The 25447-nt window shown below is 31.3% G+C and overlaps 1 protein-coding gene across 1 annotated transcript; it reads right to left on the minus strand.

The window, feature by feature from the left end:
* Positions 1-15011: 15011 nt before the first annotated feature.
* Positions 15012-25218, minus strand: LOC143076247 (coiled-coil-helix-coiled-coil-helix domain-containing protein 2-like). The gene is made up of 5 exons (XM_076251977.1): positions 25070-25218; positions 22967-23142; positions 21443-21581; positions 20136-20337; positions 15012-18668 (listed from the first exon to the last, which is right to left on the minus strand). The coding sequence occupies exons 2-5, from the start codon at positions 22999-23001 to the stop codon at positions 18655-18657; spliced, it is 390 nt and encodes a 129-aa protein (XP_076108092.1). The 5' UTR covers positions 23002-23142; positions 25070-25218; the 3' UTR covers positions 15012-18654.
* Between the last annotated feature and the right edge of the window lie 229 nt (positions 25219-25447).

Below are 25447 nucleotides of genomic sequence, written 5' to 3' on the forward strand. Positions count from 1 at the left end.
TATCTCAGGTGATCCAGAATTGTAAGGAGATCCTGCTCCACATGTGGCAACGTCTTATTGATCATGTGAGTATATACTACTGTTTACAGAAATTAATGCATTTGCTTTCCCTCTGAACTCAACTTTTTTTGTCCGCCAGACCACCAAATAGAGGAAAACGTAATCGAATACACAAAACTGCTCATTGCAATACATGTTTAATTTGAGGTGATTTTATGACACATTTTAAACCATTTGTACTTCTAAATGAAGAGACACAAGTACCAATGTTCAATTGTTCATTCATTATATTTATTTATTTTTACTTATACTAGATAAAATATGATTTTTACTGTATGATAATTACATGAAATTAAAGTATTTTCCATATTTTTTTAATTGGTGCTGAGCGGGCTGATATGAAAAGTTTATCACATGCTTCGATTAATATCACATGCCTTTCCGTAACGTTATCAAGGCATTCCGGTGATACTCGGCAAATTCCGGAAAATACACCTCAATGCTACGTTTTCGGTGAAAAACATTACAAAGTAGTGTACAAAACAATTATTTGAATACTGGAAAGTATATTGTGTAAATTAATTAAATCACAAAAAAAAATATTAAATAAATGCATTTTTTAAGTTTTTCTGAAATATAATTTAGAAAGTTAGTTTTAAAAAGTTGACTTTTCCAAACAATTTTCATTATGTGTATTGTTGAATTGTCGATTCGTCCATATTAAAATGTGTTTTTTTTTCTCTGTTGAGGCATATGCTAGAAAGATTTCATATTAAATGTATCAAATTTGCAGTCCGACGTCCGTGAACTTTTTACTCTTTCAACATCTTTTCGGGAACCACGTAGAAGGATCAATATATGAATCTGTTATTTTTTTCTACTGTTGAAGCATATGATAAAAAGATCATAACATGCGGCTCTTGGGCTGATATTGAACCTAGGCCTGATAATACATGCGATATGAAAAATGCCATGTAATAATCTGATATTATCATATATTTAGTACAAAATACAGCCATTTTGTAAATCTAATAAAGGTTCTTTTTTCCAGTCTGTATCACCTACCCTGTATAGCATACCCCGTATCGCATAGTTAAATCTGTATCGCATACCCCGTATCGCATAACAAAACCCATATCGCATACCTGGCGTGACGTCATAATTTGATTGACGTCAACGTTTGACCTATGACGTCCAGTTGCTGTATGTCCTTGCATGATAGAAAAAAAAATGATTTCCCACTTAAAAAATGTCCAATCATTTCAACTGAAATCGATATTTTTCCGAAAATTATTACCTAGTAACTTTACTAGTGATTTATATATATATATATAAAAGACACAATAAGATGTAGTTATTTCTAAAGTTTTATTGTTTTATTCATTTTGTCATAATTTTCGTGTAGTTTATTTTCATTACCTGATGGACTTAACACACATGCAAATTTTCATGATTTTAATTTGGTTAAAATAGATAGCAAAAGTTCAAGAAAATTTGTCTTGCTGTTCACCTCGTCAGAAAATTAAAATGATCATGAATAATATCATCGCCAAATAAACAATAAAACTTCAAACATTTCTACATCTTACGATATTTATTTGATAGATTTTAATTTTAGTTGAAATAATAGGACAGTATCGTTAGTGGATGCATTTTAATACATGGTCTTTAACGTATATTGAGAATGTAATAAGGTTATAGGGGACATTACGATGTGGATATTAAGCAAATAAGGAAGTCTATAAAAAAAAGTCAGCTGGAAAAATACAGGAAAATCATAATGTACTGTTTTAGCTTATAATTTCGGACGATTAAAAAACAATGGATATCCCATGAATCTAATTCTATGAAAATATATGATAAACAGAATGATACATGGCAAAATCGTATCGCATGCTGTATCACCACTCGACCAATATCAGCCCTCTGGACATTCGGCCTTCGGCCTGATATTGGTTTCTCGTGGTGATGTTCCAGACCGTATGAGTATTTGGACCGTACGCGTACGGTCTGGACCGTATGCGTACTTTTTCAAAATACTCATACGGTCGGACCGTACGCGTACGGTCTGACTAATATTTAAAATATGGTAAAGTTTATTAGATACAAATGCATATAGCAGATCAACATTACTTAACTATCAAATTAATATAAAAAAGTTCAATTGTAATTGAAACAAAAACTTTATATTTTAACTTTTTTAATTCACGCTAATTAAATATGTTAATCTCTTGTATTAAGCATGTTGATCAGTAATACATTAATTGAATTATGAACACTGAAATTGAAAATATCGGAAGTAAACATAATGTGGGAGTTCAATTGTTTTAGAATATTAAGCAACCTTACCAAAAAATTCAAATGCAAAAGAACATGCACGAACTGCACACATAAAAATGCTAAAAATATTACGTTACGTGAATTGTGTCACCTTGGGCGAGAGTACATGTACCGAAATAGGATTCAGATATACAATTAAACAAATATCTAATTTCAATTGTTCGTTTGTTCATTTTATATATCTAATTATAATAAATTATCAATAACAATTTGTAAAACTAAAAATAAAGATTGTTTCAATTTAACCCATATGATCAAATAACATTTATGGTCAGCTCGTACTGGACCGTACGCGTATACTCGTATGGTCCGACCGTACGCGTATGGTCGGACCGTATGAGTATACGTATACGGTCCGGACCGTACGCGTACGGTCCAAATACTCATATGGTCTGGAACAGTGATACAGCATGCGATACGGATTTTGCCATGTATTATTCTATATGTAAAAGAACGAAACTCACAAGGTTTGACCGACTTTAAAAAAACAGTATTGTTATACTTATTTGTAAAATCTTAATTGATGGTGATAACATCGCTGCTCTAATTGTATTTCATAATGTAAACACTGCATGTTACTGTTTTTATCTAGTGACTACACTTTCCATCAGGATCATTATTAATGTCTTTCTCCACAAAAAGAAATAAATAGATAATGCAAGATGTTCGTGCGTTTCAAATTCAATCAAATACAATAGTCATGGTAGTAAACTTTTATGTTTCATATTTCCCTTTTTCTCATACCTGTATATAATTTCATCATGAACAAATCATGTAATTTACCATTTGATAAAAGTAATATTACGTTTGTAAAGAAAATCTTTAGTATACCTTAATCGGTCCCAGCAGAAGACAGTTCCTGACACACAACACAATAATAGTTTCATCACCACAATGTATTAGTTTGCCTTGCCATTGACCGCGTTATCTTGTGAGGAATGTATAAATTCCCTTCCAAGTCCGTTCTGTGTTTTTGTTTTATTTTTTTCTGGTCTGTATCGATCTGAAGACTTAAGCTGTTTTAAACGGATTTTATAGTGTTTTTTTGTTTGTTGTACTGTAACAACTCTTTCCAATGCTATGGGGAGAAGTGGCGCCCGTAACCATGCTTAACTCCACCATATTCCTTATGTGCCTTTTCCGAGACAGTAGCCTGTAGTTCAGTTGTTGTCGTTGGTTTAAGTCTGTCATATTTGTTTTTCGTAAAATGTTGTGTTATGCATACATTAGAAAGCTACTTCATTTGAACTTTGGTGGATAGTTGTCTCATTGGTAATCATACCACATCTTCTTTTTATATATACGGTATGGGTTTTCTTATGATTGAAGGCTGTACGTTTGTCTTAAATTGCTAACATTTACTTTATTTGAACTTTGGTGGATAGTTGTCTCATTGGCATTCATACTAGATCAACCTTTTCTATATTAGATATCAACACTTAAAAATACTTCGTCAAATGAAACAGGAACATTATATTTAATAAACTAAAGCTATAGAAATAGGTATCAAATCAGTTCTATAAAGCAATCAAAATCAACTTGGTATTTTTTTAATATAGCATGTAAGAAATTAAATGAATGTTTTTTTTTAGTATTTTGTTTCATATGATCTCAACCACTGAAATTATTTTGGTCACATTCTTGGAAAAAATAAACAGTATTGTTGTGACGACAATTTGGACATATCTGTCTTCATCTGTAAAACAGATATATTCCTGAAGAGTCAACCAACTCACGCTTGCTATGTAAAATTTACGAAAGGAAAATTTCAACTTCACCGCTACTCTACATCTACATCTATACTATTTGAATATTTGGTTTAAGAACTTCATTGTGGGCCGTTACCCCTTTTTAAGGAAAGCATTTTATAAAATACAATCCTTTCTTATCAATGGTTTGAGTATTCTTTGCTTATTATTACTATTGAGATACTAAACCTATTAACATATGCATTCTTTCTCCCCTAGAATGGTGGTTGACTGTAACAGATCGAATATTTGCGGGAAATGAGATTCTCTTCAAATTAACAGCCATACATTTATCTAAAAGATTATAGTCATATGTATTCTTACTCCCATGTCCCGGTTGAATTCATTGCTATATAATTCTTCCGAGACTACCTGTTCGACATCGAAACTACATGATGCATTGCTGTAGCATAAAATGTCCCGAGAATTTTACACTTTTGCCAAAGGTTAAGTATATATTGATTGATATATCAGCGTTTAAATCATGTTGACTAAATGCATTGTACACAATACTCCTTTTTCTGAATCAATCACCATTACCCCTGTAATAGCCATAGAGGTTCCACTTTGTAAATACAACTGTTTCTCAAACCACGCCTCTTTTTGGGAGATCTAGAATATTCATAGAAAATTAATTGTGTTTACATACTGGTTCCCAGTTCTGATCTGTATGTTGTATCTCATAGAGACATACCTTAGGAATGTTATCAGTAAATATACATGTGCATATTGTTTATATTGAGATATGTGATAGCCCTTCATTTGGGGTAGGGGTAGTTAAGAAAATTAGTTTTAGTTAAAATTTTGAGAAGTTCAGGGCGCAAAAATGTTGAAAATATGCCGCACAGCCCTATGTTTTGACCTTTGAAAAAATTGAAGTGCAAATGAAATTCTAGGATAAGATTTTTTTCAAAACTTTATAGTAAAAGTGGTACAGTTTTAGCCGTAAAAGGAGTTCCTATGGGACATTGCATTGTCAATATTTACAGAAATATTATTATTGGGTGTAAAAAGAGAACATTCAGAATTTAACCAAATTTGATTTATCTCACAGATTTACTATTAACTTAAATATGAAGTTTTATAAATATTTCATGAAGATTGATAGAATCCTCGGCCTTAAATATGATGACTCAGCATAAATTCACAGTACAGTATGCATAATTTACTCAAAAGTCCTGAATTCAAAATTAAATCATAATATTTGCATATATGTAACTTAAAGTTAAATTGTGGAGAAGTGCTTATATTTACTTTTCGCAGTCATTGAAACTCATAGATCCTTCCTGAATATTATTTATGGGGTGTTTGTGTCCTGTCGATAACCCAAAAGTAGGCCGTAACACCTCAATCTGCTTTTTTGTCACCACAGCATAAAAAATACAAGCTAGAAATACAAAAAAATGTCAACAAAACTTACAATAGTGTGTTCTATCCTGAATACGTACTAAATATTCCAAATTGCTAGAAACAGCAGAATAATTTAGGAAATTTGAGGCCCCAGGGGCAAAAAACATAGAAAATTGCCTACCCCCTGGGTCATTAAACAAATAATTTAACCTGTAAATGCTATGATTTTATGATTTTAAAGTTCCTGATATAGAAAACCATAACCATGCTTGGAAGTTATGCAAAAATCAGATGTTAGCAGTCATCTCTATAAAATTTTAAGTGAATTTACCTCAGACTGGTATCTGCATACATACAACTATTGCAAATATGGCTTTGTTTGGACACTTCTAGTATATATATAAGCTAATTTGTGTCAGATATATGGTTACAGATGATACTGTTGTGACAAGATTTCTAAATTGACCATTAGAGGCAGAAAATGTGAACTTTAATTGACAAATTAAAGGCATATAGTAAGATGTGGACTGGAAACAGAGGCAGGATTGGATACTTTATATTCTCTTGAGAGTTGTAATGATTGACTGCTAAACATTACATTTATAGTATTCTGATATGCTTTCAATATGTTATCAAAACAGTTTTCAACAGGTTCTAAGCATTCTTATTAGAAAATATGCAAATAGAGCAAGCTGGCCAATTCTTTAAAAAATTGAAACAAAGGAGGGGGTATAAAATATACAGTAAAGAAAAACTTAGAGTATACACAGTGATTTCTTTAAGGCTATTATTCTGATAAATGAGTATTAATGTGAGAAAAACTGATTTTAGAGAGTTTTCTATTTGAATAAATGTTTGTTTAAGTTGCACTTGGTAAATACAGCTGTTTCTCAAACCACGCCTCTTTGGGGGAGATCTAGAATAGTCATAGAAAATTAATTTTGTTTACATACTGGTTCCCAGTTCTGATCTGTATGTTGGATCTCATAAAGACATAACTTGGGAATGTTACTAGTAAATATAAATGTGCATATTGTTTATATTGAAATATGTGGTAACCCTTCATTCGAGGTAGGGATAGTTAAGAAATTTTTTGAATTTTGTTTAGTGCATATGAACTTTCAATTCTAGGATAAGATTTTTTTTCAAAACTTCATAGTAAAAGTGGTACAGTTTCAGCCGTAAAAGGTTTTCCTATGGGAAATTACATTGTCAATATTTACAGAAATGCAACCTATATGATATGGTGATATTCGGCTAATAAATAGATCAAGCCGGCAAAAATTAACATGAAAAGCAGTTTGTTTCTGTAATTTTGCACGATGACAACACCAATATATAACTGTGAAATCAATTGAAAAAAATAATAATTACATTTCAAACATAACCTTGCTTTGCACTATTATACGACTTGAAATAAACTATACACTTTTATGCACGAATGATTATTCTTTTACACATTCCATTGACATTAAAGAATATCAACAAACTCTGTGACGTTCCACATTGTACAATATAGCATGATTGCTGGAACAACATACCAATAGACGCTTAGAATCTGGACTCATACACATACAACTAAAATCCTTGAGGTCGTCTTCTTCCTGATCTACGAGAATTCTGCTATTTAATCCGTACGGCGAAATTGAATATATAGCATTATTGAATTTGCTGAAAACATAAACATATTTGTTCTTATCAACTGCAATTCCTACCGGCATTCGAACTTTATCGGGATACATCCATGTTTTTTTTCCAAATAAATCATAACATAGTACCTCGTCATCATTCTTCTTAACACTATATATTGCATTGTCACTAAATGCAAAACGTTCGCCTCGAATTTTTAAAGACCTGATTTGATTGCCTTCTAAGTCTGCAAAAACGCCATTATCTTTACGCGGAAACCCAATAACCAGAAATTTTCCATCGCAAGCAACGCCATAACATTTCTTTTTGAAAATAAACGAATTTATTGTTTTCCCCGAAATTATGTCTATATACACTACCGCGTTATCTTCGGGAATAGACACGGCAATTGTATTGTCTTGAATATGACAAACGTCATATGGTGATCTGTGGCTAGCGATTAATACATTATCTTCGAAATTACCACTTTTGTTCAAGACTAAAAACTTTTTGTCACGATCAACAAACAGACATTTACCATTTGGTAGTTGTACGCATCCTGTTATATTCATTCCTCTTGGATATTTGAAAGTATTAACCTTTTGGAGAGATACATAACGTTCTGTCCTAGGAATAACATTACTGAACTGACTTACCGTAACATTTTGTATAGGAAAAGACAGTGTAGGTCTTGAAAAACTCATGACAGAAGCATTATACTGAACCGATACCGTACCAAATGAGTTAATTGGTTTTCCAAAAGACTTAAAGACCGGATTGATATCCAAAGCGATTTTTGGTTGTGAAAGACAGTTTCCTTCTCTTAACTTGTTAAGTGAATGGCTGATAGCATTTACTGCGGTTTTTTTAACAGTAATTATAGATAAATCATACTCAGAATCATTTCGCTTTAAACTCTTCAGATCATTCAACATATCTTGTATGTTAGTTTTGTTGTCGACTGTTTCCTTTGTTGTGAACTCTATCATCGAATTCAGATGTTCATGCTTATTTGAAACGTCATCGATTAATTTCTGTTCTAAATTGTCTAAATGGTCATTTAGTTCTCTTCTTATATCACTTATTTTATTCAAGCAATAAATTCTTTGATCACTAATATCTGATTTTATTTTAGAAAGGAAATTGTCAATGGCGTTAAATTCATCCATAAGATTCTTTAAGTCTGTTTCGACTTTGTGATAAATCCTAGCGTATCTAATATGATCTGGGGTGCCATGTTTTATTGCACGAAGAAAACGATTCATCTCTTAACCAATTTATGTTTCCCTTTCTTGTGTTGGCCTCAAACTTTTGAGCATAACTAATAGAATTCCTAAAATGAGAATAATTTATATAAATCGATTGCTGGTTTTTAAAAACTCGCATGAAACATGATCAATACAAAATATAAAAGTAAAACTTGATACGCTTTTGGTGAAAAAAAAACGGCACGGCTAGGCAGATTTGTCTTTATAGTTATGTCACTCTGTGGTCGTAATCAAGTTAAGGGCTTCTTTTTTCACTTAAATAGGCCTTTGGAATACGTCTTAATGTCAAGATAAGTAAATAATGTTATCCATGTTCAATATTTTCGAAGATATAAGTTATCTAGTCACCAATTTGCAGAATGACAAGTACAATAAATTAGTGCTATTAACAGACTGTTTTTGTATTGGCCAGGTTAGAGATTTGAGGTTAGTTTAAACAGTATTTATTCAGGTAAATTATCACAACAATACGATACAATTGAAACAAATCATTAGGATTCAGAATCAAGCAAATTTGCTTTTAAAAAACTGTCTCCTTATTCGAGATTCGATGTTAGCTGTAAAGAACAAAGACTCGAAGACCAATACAGAAACACCCAGTTTATAAAACTTCTATTAATGATTTTAGTTCTTCGATAAAACTAAGAAAATTACAGTGAAGAAGATAGAGCAATTGACATCTTATCTTGTCTTTCCGCATTCACGATGGATTGTTTGTCAACATTGTTAGATAAAAAAAACCATCATCCAAGTACTTAATCTTTTGCTATTACAATCCGTTTTATCTACCACTTAAAAAGAAGCTGGGAAGAATAAATCAGACAGTTTATTTATTCCTACAACATGTACATTACGTTACAAACACTGAATATCATTTACAAAATTTCGTGATACTAAGTTAAACAATATAATAAAAATGTAATTTAACATGTATGCATAACGATACGTCCAAAATTAAGTAATCCTAGGCGTAAACAAATGAAAACCAAAATTGAGCCTTGGATCAATACGGCTTTTTTATATATGTCAGGTCAACGTCAATATTATTGCACATGATGTTTTGTCCGTATTAGTTCTGATTTGTTTATACATTTAATAAAAATCATTATTACTTAACTACTCTGTTCTTGGTCTTTATATGATTAAAACTGACTATGACATATAAAAGTTTCAACTCGGCAAATATTGATACTATTCCGTATTGGCCGTGTTCTGATCCAGCCAATACAGGATTTTGGAAGGTCTCTAATTTTTTTTAGTTCAATAGTCTTGATAAACAAAAACTACGATTAAGCAGTCGTTTGGAAGACGCAGTTGTATTTACTCGCCATAAACATACCGAAACGTTCAATGTGGCAAATATTTCAGGCTGAAGACGGTCACATTCATTAAAAAAATCATTTCGTAATCAGACAGTTTATCAACTTCATAGTTATTACTTTATTTGGCCTTTTTAACTTTTATTCATTAGAGCGTTACTGATGAGTCTTTTGAAGACGAAACGCGTGTCTGGTGCAAATTCAAAATTTCAATCCTGGTATCTAGGATGAGTTTGTTTACATCATTGAGGTTTAGGCAACGAGCGATTTTAACAAAGTTCTTTTCTTATCAACATTAAGTGCAAAGCTATTTACTGTTAACTTTCGCATCTCATGTTTTGCGATTGTCAGTTTTAACCCTAATCAGGCATATGAATTGTTAAAGGGTGACATGTAATTGGTAGTCTTAGTTTTTTGGTCAGTTGGTTTATGGAAAGTTGTAACTATTTTCAGTTATATTCAACTACTTCGTTTCTCTAAACAATTATGACGTCTTGACACCTTACTGCGACGTCGATAACAACAAACTATTTTTTTTTTCAGTGAGACTTTTAGAGAGAATAACTGCTTTATTAAAACGTTTGGCTGATTTTTGCCGAGGACGCCTCACTTTATGAGTATCAAATATTGTTGCACCAATCTCTTTAAAATTTGACTGACCTGAAAAGTGTGATATAAACAAATTATTTTTTTATTACATTGGAGAACTCATTTATGTATAAAAATTAAAAATGAGAAGTCAAACATGATACGCCAGCTTTTGAGAACACATTATATATATAATTATGAACCACAACGCCATTTCGGCGACCTTCAACAAAGAAAGCACCAAAAACCATGCATGTGGCATTAAGTTAACATCTTTGTTTCACATCATTCAATATATCTGTTTTATCATTTGTATATCCATACAAAATTGCAGGTGCAATAGTGTGTAAAATTTGTTATAACTAACAAATGTGTATATATAAATAACACACGATATACTGCCGTTATATGTAGGTCCTAGTGAGCCAACGGTTCGTGTACTATGTGGTACTTCTGAAAATTATGTCATATTGATATATCACTTTAGGGAACATATATTTATTCTAGAGAGCTTCCTCCAGGCATGCTTGGAGGATGCTCCGAGCATTTTAGAGAAGCTAATATCGTTAATACACCATAACATTCCCATTAATGTCAATCAAATATAAAAGTTATAGTTAAGAGCTTGTATGAGCTTTTTGTAAGCCTTTTGTACGCCTGTATAATAAAATTTTACTATGTTGCCCTAGAAAATTAGTTAATTGACATAACAATAGATATATCAAAACTTGAGGTTAAACAGTTAAAGGACATTTCATCAACATGAAAACGAAGAGCTCTAACATAACTAAAACATATTTATATGAACCCAATCAAAATAACACAACAGCGGTTGTAAAAAATCTATTACATCAAAACAGAAACAAGTCACCTTAACAGTTATCATTACTAGAAAATAACTATTAACGTTGTTGTCAAATCTATAAAAGATAGTGTTGAAAAACTATATAGGAAAAAAAAATTGATTCACAAACTTATAATTTTTGGAAGAATAACAACAAATCAAAACATAGACACATGTACCTTCATCCGAAAAGTCATTAAATCAATCTAGAAATAATTAATGAGGCATTTCGAACTGGTCAAATAGTTAGCAACATAAACATTTCTTACCGACCAATCATCCATAAGTGTAACTCTACTACGAGACGCCTTGAAAGATTACTGGATCTAATTCTAAAACCGTTATTGAAGAGTCATCACTTTTACATTCAAGATACGAAAGACTTCATTTATAAAATAGAGTCGCACAAGGTCAAGAAAGAATGCATTCTTATTGCCTATGATGTAACATTTATAAATGCATTTTCATCAGTTGACAAACAAGAATATACTTTAAAAATTTCAAACAAACAGAATAAACGGCATTTGTAAAGTTGAGAAACAATGAACTTGAATTAAATGGACATTTATACAAACAAATTATAGGAGCGCCTATTGGTGGTATATTTTCTCCGACATGCAGATTAATATCTGTCTGGTCTGTTAAAAATATCTTAGATATTAAGTTCCAATGGAAAGAAAAAATCCAATTGCACTGTCAATACAAAGACAACAGTTTTATGTTCTTCACAGGCACATTAAAACAGGTTGACGATTTCTTTAACATAGCGGACAACATTGAACCTCTGCTTAAAATCACATTTGAGGTGTCTAGATTTACGGTTCTCAATCATTTCCCCAGGTCCTCAAATAACTTTTATTTTACAACTTTAAGGCATAACACAACACGATACCTTAACTTTGTATTACCCACTGACATTAAAAAGATTAATGTAACCATCATTATCATAAATCTTTCTTGGGTAACGATTACTGGAGCCAAAAAATAATAGTTCCCATCTTGTTCTACAAAATGCTAATATATCACAAAGCCTTGTACTAGAAAGTTGTAGCAGCTTAAGATAAAGAGATTGATTATCATTGTCTTAAACATGATAGAAAATTAATTAAAGAAAAAAAAAAGGACGAACAATAAAACTCAAAAAATATATTGACTGATATTGTTCTTGCATATGACAGCAAGATATGAGTTATAGTTAAATCAAACCCGTAAAACACTGTCAGAATGATGTGTCACGTTCGAGAAACGTCTGCCAAATGTGTTGTTTTCCTATTCAAAATGTCACTTTAAAATATGTGGTTCTATAATTATTGTTTTATAGATACTTAATGGTAATTTTATCATGTTTATGTACTGGGTATTTTGAGTAAATACGCTGCATAATTTTAGAAAATTGGACCGCATCATTTACACAATAGTAAAATGCAATATAAGTGATTTCACTTACCATATTTGTTGGTTTCGTCTTTAAATATTCGCCATTGTTAGTAAAGACGTTCTCCGTTTGAATGCACGGTCAAAATCTCGATAACTAGGGTAAATATTTAAATGAATAAATATATAAAGAAATGAAACAATGGGTCTTTAAATAATTTGATAAGACCAATGCATCGTTTTTTGACAAGAGTAATTATATCCTGTGTAAAGAACTGGTATCTCCTTTTTATGAAATATAAGACTTTAAAAACAAAAACAAAAACAAATCAAATAAATGGATAAACAAATAATGTTAAACTTACATAGGGCCAACCTTTATCAGTCCTATATGGAAAACAACAAATTAATAAATAATAAAATTATTTTTCAACTCGCATACAGATTATTCATGCTACATTTATTAGTTGATTTTTAATAGACCATGAATCATATACTATGTGTGTCCATCACATGATTGCGCTCATGTTGATAGGATGAAGGAATGACAAACAAACAATATGTATGAATTGAAAACTGTCTTTTATTATTAAAATAATAAAAATGACAAAGAAGCAACAAAATAAAAAAACATGTATAATTAAATAATCAGTGAATCATATTTATAAACAACATATATGTTTATAATGACAAAACCCTATTGATTTATTCCATCAAAGATGAGATTACATTCGCCTATCAAAAATAGGGTTACATTCGACCATCAAAGGTGGGTTTACATTCGAATATAATATAGACATCTTTTATAACAAAGTAAAAATATGAATAGAAGATCCAAAGGATGCCTTACCTTATTGAGTTGGTTATGCAAATGAAGGAAAGAAGCTCAACAAATAAGGGAACAAGTAAATGAGAGGGGAAAAAGCTAAAGAAGATGACAGGAAACAAGAAAACATAATATGAACCAGAAAAAAAACTCATGTAGAGAACAAAATTATTACAATGCTAGGGACGAAAGATTAATGTTTGATTTTAATAAAATAATATAACAAGGAACGTTGTAACAACATAGAGACATTGACATTTGATTACCGATATTCTTTTTATACATTTATTTAAAATTTTGATAAAATTGAGAAGGGAAATGGGGAATGTGTCAAAGAGACAACAACTCCACCATAGAACAGATAAAAGCAGAAGGTCACCAATAGATCTTCAATACAGCGAGAAACTCCCGCATCCGGAGGCGTGCTTCAGCTGGCCCCTAAACAAATATCTATACTAGTTCAGGGAAACTGGACGTCATACTGAACTCGAAATTATACATGTTATACACTAGAAACTAAAATAAAAAATCATACAAGACTAACAAAGGCCAGAGGCTCCTGACTTGGGACAGGTGCAAAAATGCTGCGGGGTTACACATGTTTGTTGATATCTGAACCCTCCCTCTATATCTCTACCAAATGTAGAAAAGTAAACGCATAGCAATACGCACAGTAAAATTCAGGTTAAGAGAAGTCCGAGTTCGATGTCAGAAGAGGTTACAGAAGAAAATAAACAAAATGACAATAATACATAAATAACAACAGACGACTAGCAGTTACTGACATGCCAGCTCCAGACCTCAATTAAACTGATTGAAAATTATGTCTTCATTATATAAATATCAGGCACAATCCCTCCAGTTAGGGGTTTAGTATTATACCATCATAAAATATATGAGAAGAACATAACCCGTGTCATGCCAACAACTGGTTTTTAAATAAATGTGTTAAATTCCAATGCAAAGACTCTATAAGTGAATCAATATTAAAGGTTTTGTTAGCTTCTGAGGTGAAAACTTTTGTACTTTGTAAAGAAAATTACCATAAAAGATTGAATATGAAATACCTGAACGTATAAGAAGTATACATGTTGACTTATATTTACGAATGATGTCCTTGTACCGATGATAAAATTTAATTAGTAAATGTTTTGACTAGTTTGTGATATCGAAAACCCTGGTGTAACAATTTTTCAGTAATACATAAATTTCTCTCGCTAAAATCTAAAACGTTGTTACATACACGAGCGAATCGTACAAGTTGAGATATATAAACACCGGAACGTCACCATCTAAAAATGGATAATTAACGAAAGCAAATGAAAAATATGTTTTGTATTAAGATTTCCGTTAATGATATAGATATCAAGATCGAGGAAAGGTCAGTGATCATTGTTAGTATAAGATTTATTTAAAGTAAGTTCAACAGGATAAATTTCCTTAGTATATATACTGAAGTCGTCGTTATAGAGTTCCAATATATCATCCAATTTTTTAAAGTATTATTAAATTTTTGTATCAGATGTTTTTTCGATGGGTCTTTGGTAATTTTAGTCATAAATTGTAACTCATAGCAATACAAAAAAGGGTCCGCAATAAGTATTGCACAGCTAGTCCCCTTTGGAATTCCGATTACTTGACGATATACGGAATCTCCAAAGCGAACACAATTGTTATCTAGTAAAATTCAAGGGCAGATATAGTATCAAAGCATGTCCAATTGACATTGCTATTAAAAAATGACCTAAAACATATTTAACATATGTATTCGCATTCTGACTTTTTCAATGCCCATTTAATTAGGTGTGTGGTTTTTTTTCCTAATGAGAATGTGAGGCAAAGTGGTATATAATGTAGAAAAATCAAAACTTTGAACTGATTCAAAATCATCAATAAAAGCATGCAATTTATCAAGTATTTCTAACGAGTTTTTGACAATCCAAAAGTAATTAATTCCACTATTTTCAAATGCCTTATTTGAACAATTTATTGTCAGGTTTTTGATTGTACCAAGTGTACTCGTAAGAAGAATAGACAATTTAGTAGTGGAACCATGGCCGGAAGACGAAATAAATCTATATATTTGTAAGTTGTTTTGTGTAGCTTTGGAAGCCAGTACATAGTTGGGACTTTCATTGTACTTGGTTCTGCTTGTAATGAGGTAGTTAAAAGTTTATGTTTGCTACAGATGTCGTTTTCTGAAAATGGAGTCAGCTGGAATGTTGGTGAATTGGTGATTTCTTTTTTTCAGAACCGCAATGTAAAATTTACGTGAAACAATAATGATATTATTAGCAGTTTTATCGGCCGGGACAAAAACAAATTCCTTGGCTAGTTCTTCTAGTTTATACTTGATACGAGAAATAGGGTTTTTATGGTTGTTGTTAAGAGTAAAATAATACACATTTATTGAATATTTTGATATATATTTTATATACATGTACTTTTTTTCATTATTGTTGTTACATCAAATGATAACATTTGATCTGTAAGTGGGGACGAATGTGGCATTTTGAATTTTGAATTAATTAATTAGCTCGATCGATTCGGAGCTTATCTACATTTTATATAATTACAATTGTTTATATGAAACTTTAACCTATGTTAAAGTACACGATAAAGTCACTCCTTTTCAAAACCAGATATTTATAGTTAAAGAAAAGACTGTGTTTGAAATTGGTTATATTGCAACTCTTATTTCAAGAAAGTACCATTGGATAATACAGTCATGCTGTTTAATATTACTGTCCTGGACTAATTTCTACTGTTAAATGTTTTGACATTATTAAGGGTTTAAAAGTTAGGACATGGTTATAAACTGGTTTAAATGATATAGTTCAAAAACCACTACTTACAGTTAGACATTTCCCCACTTTACTTACCTTTTGTATTGTGGTTAAACTTAATGCCATATTAAAATATTTATTGTTATTTCTTTAAGACTTTCTTCCCATAATGCTAGCTTATAATGGTCCAAATTAATGTCCAGGTCGAGTATTAGCTTTGTCATTCCAGAGAAATGTCTGTTATGTCGATTTGTTGTAGAAACTTGTCCCTGATTGTGACAAGGTGTCCAGTGCATAACTTACCTTTGTAGTTCATATACAGTACATAGAGCCTGGGTAAGTTTGGTTATTTCGTGGCTACGCTAGCATTAACTAAAAAGGTATCCAGAAAACGTTTATTTACTTTTAATGTTAGGTCAATCCGTTCAAAATTTGGCTATGAATGGGGTTACATTCGCCACTCGCCACAATATTTTTCTCAAAGCCTATGAACATAGCACTCAAGTTCGTTAAGATACTTTAAAAAAATATTTAATTTTTCATGTTAAAGGCTCTATTAAAATTTTGAACTAACCATTCAATTATGGAAATGTATTTTTACCATTTTTATGGCTGTTAAATACTCATTTCCAAATTTTGCCGGAAAATCACTCATGGAAACAAGTAGACAAACTGGATTATATGTGCATAAGGAACCATACTCCAGGTAAAATGAATCATACAATTTTGGCATAAGAAATATTTGTAATTAACAAACAACCTTAACCTTACTAGACGTAGGTCTTCGTTTTAACAGTTTAAACTTATCACATTTCCCAATGTGGTATATACATTACACAGTTAATTGTCATGATACATACTAACTTTCATTTTGAGAAGAATGCAATAATTACCGTAAACCAACACTTGAACTATGTTTAATCATAACTTGACTTTAACCCGATAAAAAAAAATGTTAATATGTATTTCGCCCAAAGGTTATTTGTAAACCAATCTTATTTAATGGGTATTAACATTTCGACAATTTTCGAGATATCATCAGCTCATTTTATATTTTGTTAAGGTCATGTGTATCCCTATCACGAAGAACTATAAAATTCATGATATCAGGTTTTTAACAAAAAAGACAGCCTGCAAATGAATAGAAAGAAAACGATTTGATATATCAATTCAAGACGAAAAATCTCAGAAACATCTTATAGCAGCAAAATGCTTCTTCGTTTCGAGTAAAAGAAGCAACTCGCATCGGTTTTTATCATAATTCTTTGCTAGATATCGACCAATTCTCATCCCTTCATTCACAGAATTAACAATTTCATAAATTATGTCTCATATAACATTGCCGAAGTGTAAGACATGACAGTCTCGCTTTTTGTCTTATAGAAACAATTAAATCGTTCAGAAATGAAAAATTTGTATGATAACCGGACACGAAATTAATCTTATTTTGATTGAGGCAAACAACTTGATGGACTGAATACAATTTTAAAACTTTTAGAATTTAAGGACATGCATATGCTTTGAGAAACTTTTCACTGTCTCATATAGCTTAAGAGAAAATTGTATCAACATAATGGAAATCAATAAGTGTATAGGTTCAACTTCTGATACAAAAATTGCGAACTTGCAATAAACACTTCAAATTGTAGCATAGCACGATGAGAAAATGTTTAAAACAAAAACAGAGTTACTCAACTTGAATAACAATTTGCATGGTTTAGTTTTTATTAATAATTTGTAAAAAGGCTGATCCACTACAAACAAATAAACATATGCAGAAGATTATTATGTGTAAATAGCATTACCATGTGATGTCAAATGATCTAAGTTTGGAAATGCACTTTTTTCATTTTTGATATTTCATTAAAGACATAGACAGATACATATTCTTCAATTTCAAGCATCAACAGCACAAAAATAAAAATGAAATACAAATATGACTACAATTGATAGAATGAAATATTCGTATGCATTTAGTTTGGTTACTACCAATGGGGTTAAATTCCATTACAACTTACTTTATTTACATTTTTACTGCAAAATTACCCTTATACCAAGACATTTATTTATAACACATATAAAAGCGGAAAAAATTCACATGCATGTAATTTCAATTACCTCAGAAAGTATTGCATGAGATAACAATGTATTTCAACAACTGACCATAACGAATTCGAACTGCATTTTAAACTCGACAGGTAAAGTGATATTTCAAAACTTAATATATTTGCAGTTATGTGTAAACAAACTCATCATATATATACCAGGATTGAAATTTTATATTTGGGCAATACGTGCGTTTCGTCTACAAAAGACTCATCAGTGACGTTCGAATAAAAAAGTTAGAAAGGAAAAAAAAAATGTACGCAGCTGAAGAGCAATTGTTTTCCCAAGATGATGATGTTATAAGAAAATGAAAATTACAAGAGTTACAACGTACTTAAGAATAAACAATAAAGATTCCAAAAATAATCAGACAATTGAAAAACACATACAAAGTTATATACAAATTCGGATCTTGATCATGTTGAAAGTGTAAGTCTCTTGTCACCATAGTTATGCTCGGATCTGACAACTAACCATTATAAATGTACACCTGTAATAATTAATGATATAAATGTACAAAAAGTGTTATAACACTGTATAGATAGATAAATGTAACACGTGTAAGTAAACAGAAAAATAACAAAAATACCGAACTCTGAGGAAAATTCCAAAACGGAAAGTCATTAAGCAAATGGCAAAATCAAACATTCGAACACATTAAACTAATCGATAACAGCTGTCATTTTCATGACTTAGTACAGGCCTTGTCTTATGTAGAAAAAGGTGGATTAGTCCTGGTTTTACAGCTAGCTAAACCTCGCATTTGTAGGACAGTCGCATACAATTACATTGTGTTGACAACGATGTTTGAACAAAACAAACATACATAATAGGTAAAAATGTCAAAAATAGGTGTACAGCAGTCAACATTGTGTTATAATCTTAATCACTTTAAAAACAAACTAAGATGCCAACAAAGAAAAACAAAAAGTCATATAGGGAAAGCACATTATCAAAAATGGAAAAGCCAACGCGGTCAAAATTCTTACTTCGTAACTGTGTGATTTGTCAATTTGTATATTGATGTTTTAAATTGTAGCTTGCCGATTTGTAAATAAAGGACAAATATCTCATCATGCACTTCCAAAATCTAGAGAGAGAAACCCACGAAAGTGATTATCGACACACATTAATTAAAAAATATTGTACTGATTGAATATGAACAAACTGTAATAATCATTCTTGAATGTTTATGAAGTTTGTTGCCCAAAGGTCTTTTAAACACTTATTTACTATGCATGGCTACTAGAACGGGCAGTATGTTCCTCTGTATTTTGCGTACTTCCTGAAAAAGCTGAAGAAAGTTATGTGAATTTCTTCTCATCAATTGTCAAGTTATATCCAATCAAAAGCAGTCAATACATGTCAATTTTGAAGAAAGGTTTATAAAAGATATGTCCGTCAACTGAGATCAAATGCTGTAGATTTCACTACGTCTAAGTCTGGTGACGAAAATTGAAAAAGTCGGATTAAGACAATAGAACAAAGGGGTACCTTGTATAAACTTGACGTGAAAACAAATGAAGAACAGTACACTTTTCTTTTTTTTTCCCTATAAAAGTCCAAGAAAATAAACAACTATATAACGTAGATTCGATGAAAATGCGCAAGCACGAGACGGTAACTTGACTGAAACGTACAATACAAATTTGAAAACCGAACTGACGTGTGAAAAACTCTATCGGCTAGTTCGATTACAGTGCTTTATTAATTTGTTTACACCTAAAATATGGTTTAAACTTTCAAAGTTTGTGTGCTATAAACTAAAATTTTGTGACATCAACTTCACGTAAAGACTTCTTTTCGCCAAACTGTAACTAGGTGCATAATAGAGGAATGACAGACGAAGAGATCGCAAAACAAAATGTTAGTTATTTTGATCCACCAGAAAGGAAAATATGTTTGTTTCTGAGAATTATTCAACGATGTCTTTCTTACAAGAAGTTTCGTTACTAACCAAATTTAAGCTTGCATTCTCGTAAAACTTCGTTAAGTCCTTGGCACATTGATATGTCATTTTGTGTCTGAGTACATTCGATGAATTGTCTGAACTCCATCTGACATGGCTGTTCTTGGGTCTGCTGGTAAACTGGTTCCTGGTATGGTGGGAGAGTTTCACCACCACTGCCACTAGTCATGGCTGCTCCTAGTGTATGACCCTGTAAAGTCATAAAAAGTGAACTACATAGTGTAATTGTTTTCAAGAAGTGTTAGCATTTGTATCCATGTGGATTTCTTAACAAGTGAAAATGTTTTTACCAACATGATATTAATGATTTGAGTGCACTTCCTGCAAATTAAATATATATTGTAAGATATAGTTCAGTGAAGATTAAGAATGTTTTTTGTCCTTGGATTTATGAGTTTGAACATCGGTATACTACTGTTGCCTTTATATACCGAGAAACTAACGGATGAATTATATGTGGTTTACACTCCTAGACATATCTATAGGCTTATTTGTTGTATCATCAGATGTTGTAAAGATTTCAAGTTGATGAAACAATGTAAACTAGATTTACCTGTTTCCAAAAAAATAAAATACAAACAAGATCTATTCACGCAGCAAAATATTAGTTACTTGGCTGCAATGCTTAGTTTTTGCAACAAATAGTTAAATTAAGAAAATAAACCGGTTCAAGTGTTCGTCGACTTTTAATATTTATAAACTGAGATTAATGAATATCATGAATAATCATGTTTTTATACTGTTTTAAAAAATATCTGGTTAACGAAGTACAGGTAACATGGATACGTCATTGTTCAGTTTTTGTAAGTGACTGGTTTTAAAAACCAGTTGAACAAAATACTGATTACACATGTATGATCGATAAAGTTAAGTTTAATTCAATTATCTTTCTTGGCCAACTATTTCTTCAAAACAAATATGATGATACTATTTGTGTAAATTGAAATTTAACTGGTTGAGATCATACTCTCCGTCATGTACCTCAAATTTGATATCATCGGTTATATCAATGCTATTTGTTTTTATAGTAATAAACTACAATGTTGACAGCTGTATCCCAATTTCTGATGTTTTTACATATTTTGTCTTTTTGTTTTTCTCACATATTTTTGTAAATATAATGGTATCCATTGTGACTGTCATGCAAGTGAGAAATATAGCTAGCTATAAAACCAGGGTTTATCCACCATTTTCTACATAAGGAAAATTAATGCTTGTACGAAGTATGACCGTTGTGTTCAGTTTGCTAAGAGATGTTTGAGCTGTTAATTCAGTTAACACGGTTAAATACTTACAACAGCAGACCCAACAGCTACTCCAGCTGCTGTAGTAGCCATCTGTGCCATTAATCCTGGTTGTCTGGGCTGTGTTGCCGGAGAATGGGCTGGTGCTGCTGGTGGGGCTCTAGCAGGCACAAAACTTGGAGACCGACGTCTATATACCATAAGAATGTATGTACATGTTAAGCTATGCAAGTTATGTTGTTGTTTTAAATACAATGCAAGTAAGGGCTACAAATCAGTTTAGTCCGGTAATTATGATAATCCTGTCCAGATATTCAATTTGTCAGATTGCCAAACCATCAATTGTTTGTAACTTATGCTGTTCTTTTTCAGAATCTTCTGTGGGTGACGTATGATGTATTTTTTATGGTCTTTTAAATAAACTCATCAGAGATATCAGGCTTATATTTTTGTGCATTTAAAAAACGACGCATTGACGCTCGAATCAAGAGTCATAAGGTTAAAGTTGTAGAGTTGTTACATAATTCGCAATCTAAGTAAATCTACCATATTTCACTACTGAAGGATTAAAAAAAAAATGATCAACCAGACAAAGAAGATGAAAACATTTTATAAGACATTTACAAATGTAAAATAGTCAAGTAACTGGTTTGGACCATTATCCTTCGTAAACTCAGATATTCCATCTAATCTGTGATACGCGTTTGTAGACGACAAAACCACTGTAATAATTATCCCAGAATGTTAACACTAACCATAATTGCATCATTTCTTTGTTGTTCAATAGTTATCCCGGTTGGCCAGGAAGGTCTTGATTTGGCCATGAAAATTGCTTTTTGTTTTATATCATATCTAATAACTGAAATGTGCATATTTTGACAAAACAATGTGTCTATCATTTTTGTTGACAGCTTTTTAAATAAGAAACTATCGTACGTAAGTTTTATCCATATTTCCGTTTAAGGATATCTGACATAATTTCGCGTAGAATTGTCATGTTCGTCCTTTTGAAATATGTTTCAGGTCTACCATGTCTAGATGTCAAGAAAACCATTAAAAACACAGTTTATCTTGCTACTTTGTTTTGAAAATTGAGACAGTCAATTAGGATTTTTTTGTATTTTTGGCATGCCTAACATCATGTTTATCAAGCTGAAAGTTTGACCTTTTCAAGGTTCTGGCATTGTTTTTTTTTTTACATTAACTACATTGTGTCAGACCTCTCGAAATAGAAAAATGAAAAAATAGACACAATATTTTCTAGAAAAATATATTTCGGCACGATAAAAATTCAAATAAAAACTACCATGTTAAACAAACGCTTATTTTTGAAGTGTTTGTAATTGGGGTTGTACTGAGCTCACAGACAACAGGGTCACTGTCAAGTGCATTTGCACAATTTGTTTCTTAATCAAATGTTTGGTTGTTTTTTTGTATTCATCAGTGAATTTGTTTATGTATGGACAGTCCTGAAAAAATACTTCTACATTTTTATCAAATGGAATTACTTGTAGTGCTTTTTTGTATTATTGTAATATCAAGGGGAAAAACGATGTAGACATGTATGCAAGATACCTTCGAGCTGCAGCTGATCTTGCTCTTCGTGGCATTTTGTTTTACTTTCTGAGCTTTTAATGTTCAAATGTGAATTTTGTCTTCTTTTCTCCTTAAAATCACGTGCATGTACGTAACAGTCAAGTCCAAATGTTTGTGTTCATGTATAATGCTGATCTTATGGATTACGGAAACTTCTGAAAAAATTAAAACATTATGTATCTGAAGAATTGAAAAGTTATTCAAACAAACTGTCGCTGTTGAAATTGATATTTTCTTCATTCTAAATCTCTCAATAATATAAGTTATCAAATCTATCTTCAATGATTTATGTACTGTCAGGTGTGTTTTCATACTGACAACAAAAAACTTATTTGGTTCTATACATATATAGTGTTATATTGTATTTAATATCAAAATACATGATATCAAGATATCAAAGGGTATAGCTAAAGATACATTGAACCAAATGAAAAAGTGCATGCAATGTCAAAACTTTAAATATATACTATATAGACAGATTAAATTGTCCGTCTCCTAACATGTTCCAATTTTATTGCATGACAAATTTTAGTTTGCACAAAGTACAAAATAGTTGTCAAAGGTACCAGAATTATAATTTAGTACGCCAGACGCGCGTTTCGTCTACATAAGACTCATCAGTGTACAAAACAATTACGTAACACGTATGCAACCTCCAATACCTTGCTCCACTGCTATATCACACTAGGCATTCCCATTCTGACTGTAACATAACAAAAATACCGCACTCCAATTTTAATTTCACAACGAAAAAATGTTATAAAATGATTAAATGAAAACCTCAACCGCATCAAACAAATTGACAACAACTGTCATATTCCGGACTTATTACAGGTATCTCCTTGTAAAACATGGTCGATTGATGGATAATCTTAACTGGAATGGCTGTTCAACTCGGATTAGATATAGATGTTCTTCGCAGTACATTTAGTATTCTTATTGATAATATAATGTTATGTGTTAACGCTTAAAATCAAATAGAAAGAAGATATTCTGTTTTTGACTTTGGGTATCAAGACTTGAATGCGATGTTGTGGTGAGCACGATGAAGTAATAAAAGACAAATGTCTGTGTTTCGTGTCCATACATGTAAGTACATGTAATAATTTTACGTCATAACTACATACTCTAAGTCCTTTGTCTACCATACAATACCTTAAGACTTCAATGTCCGGCTTTTCTTGTTGCACGCTGGTGAAGACTGATTGATTTGGTTTGATTTTTTTTAATTCAGTGAAGATAATTTAGCGTTCAAAAGTGTAGGTCTTATTATTATCACCATTGACATTAATTTAATAAACGGTACGTCAAAAGGAAGAAATGAAATGGTAGCATTTTTAATTTGTATTCATTTTCGTTTTGCATTAAGAACTGTATCGTCCTTAAGAAGACAAAGATTTCTACTTACGTCTAAATTCGCCATTTAATAAAAAATGTGTGTTGAGAACGATTGAAAATATGACGAAATCTGCACCGAAAACCATCATAGGTTAACATGTAGATTTTGTTTGGAGCCTTCCAAGAAATCATTTACATATCAAATAATTTTCATTCAACAGTTGAATGTGTGTATTTAAAAACCAGCTCAAATTGGACAAACGTATTTGTAATATTTTAAGTTATTGTATTGAATTTCATGATATTTAAACTGTATTAAAGTGCACTGTAATTTAACATATGAAAATAACACTTTATGGGTTTCTTACTTTACTATGTTTACTTGATTGTCTCTTATGTGCTATGTTTGTATAAAAATGCTTGTTGTATGACAGTTATATATGGCACTTGTATACTAATACATATATGTTTCTACATAAGAAAATGACTGCACCAAGTCAGGAATATGACAGTTGCTATCCATTCGTGTGATGCGTTTGAGCTTTTGATCCAGGCTTTTGATTAGGAATTTTCCGTTTTGAATTTTCTTTGGAGTCCGGTATTTTAGAGATTTTACTTTATATCCCAGGTTATACTGAGTCTGATTTGTTTATCTGAATAAATATAATAATTATTATCATCATAAAGACCAGACCCGCACGGTGTTGTAAAATATCTATTCAATAATTTGTATATTTTTCTTACCTTACTCCCTTTCTATAGAACGCGTGGAATGCTTTATAAATTACAATCCAGATTGTTTAATATGTGTTTTAAATATGTATCGCCATTTTAAATATAAAGGTTCCTTGTGTAATAATGTAGTTAAATCTCGTGATATCTATGCAATGCATAAACAAAGAGAAATACTTCTAAAAATAAATATGAATGAAAGAAAGATATTTTGAACCCTACATGTAGCCCTATTGTTATACTTCATAGTTTCTATTTGTGTAAACTGAAAAGATCTATTGTTACGAATAACAATGGATTTTAAATACAGGCTGTGACGAGCGGAGATCTGGAAACCTCCGCATCTACATACCGACAACACAGTCCACTGTCATTCATAACAATAGATTT

This window comes from Mytilus galloprovincialis, chromosome 5, assembly GCF_965363235.1.
Source record: "Mytilus galloprovincialis chromosome 5, xbMytGall1.hap1.1, whole genome shotgun sequence".
NCBI lineage: Eukaryota > Metazoa > Mollusca > Bivalvia > Mytilida > Mytilidae > Mytilus > Mytilus galloprovincialis.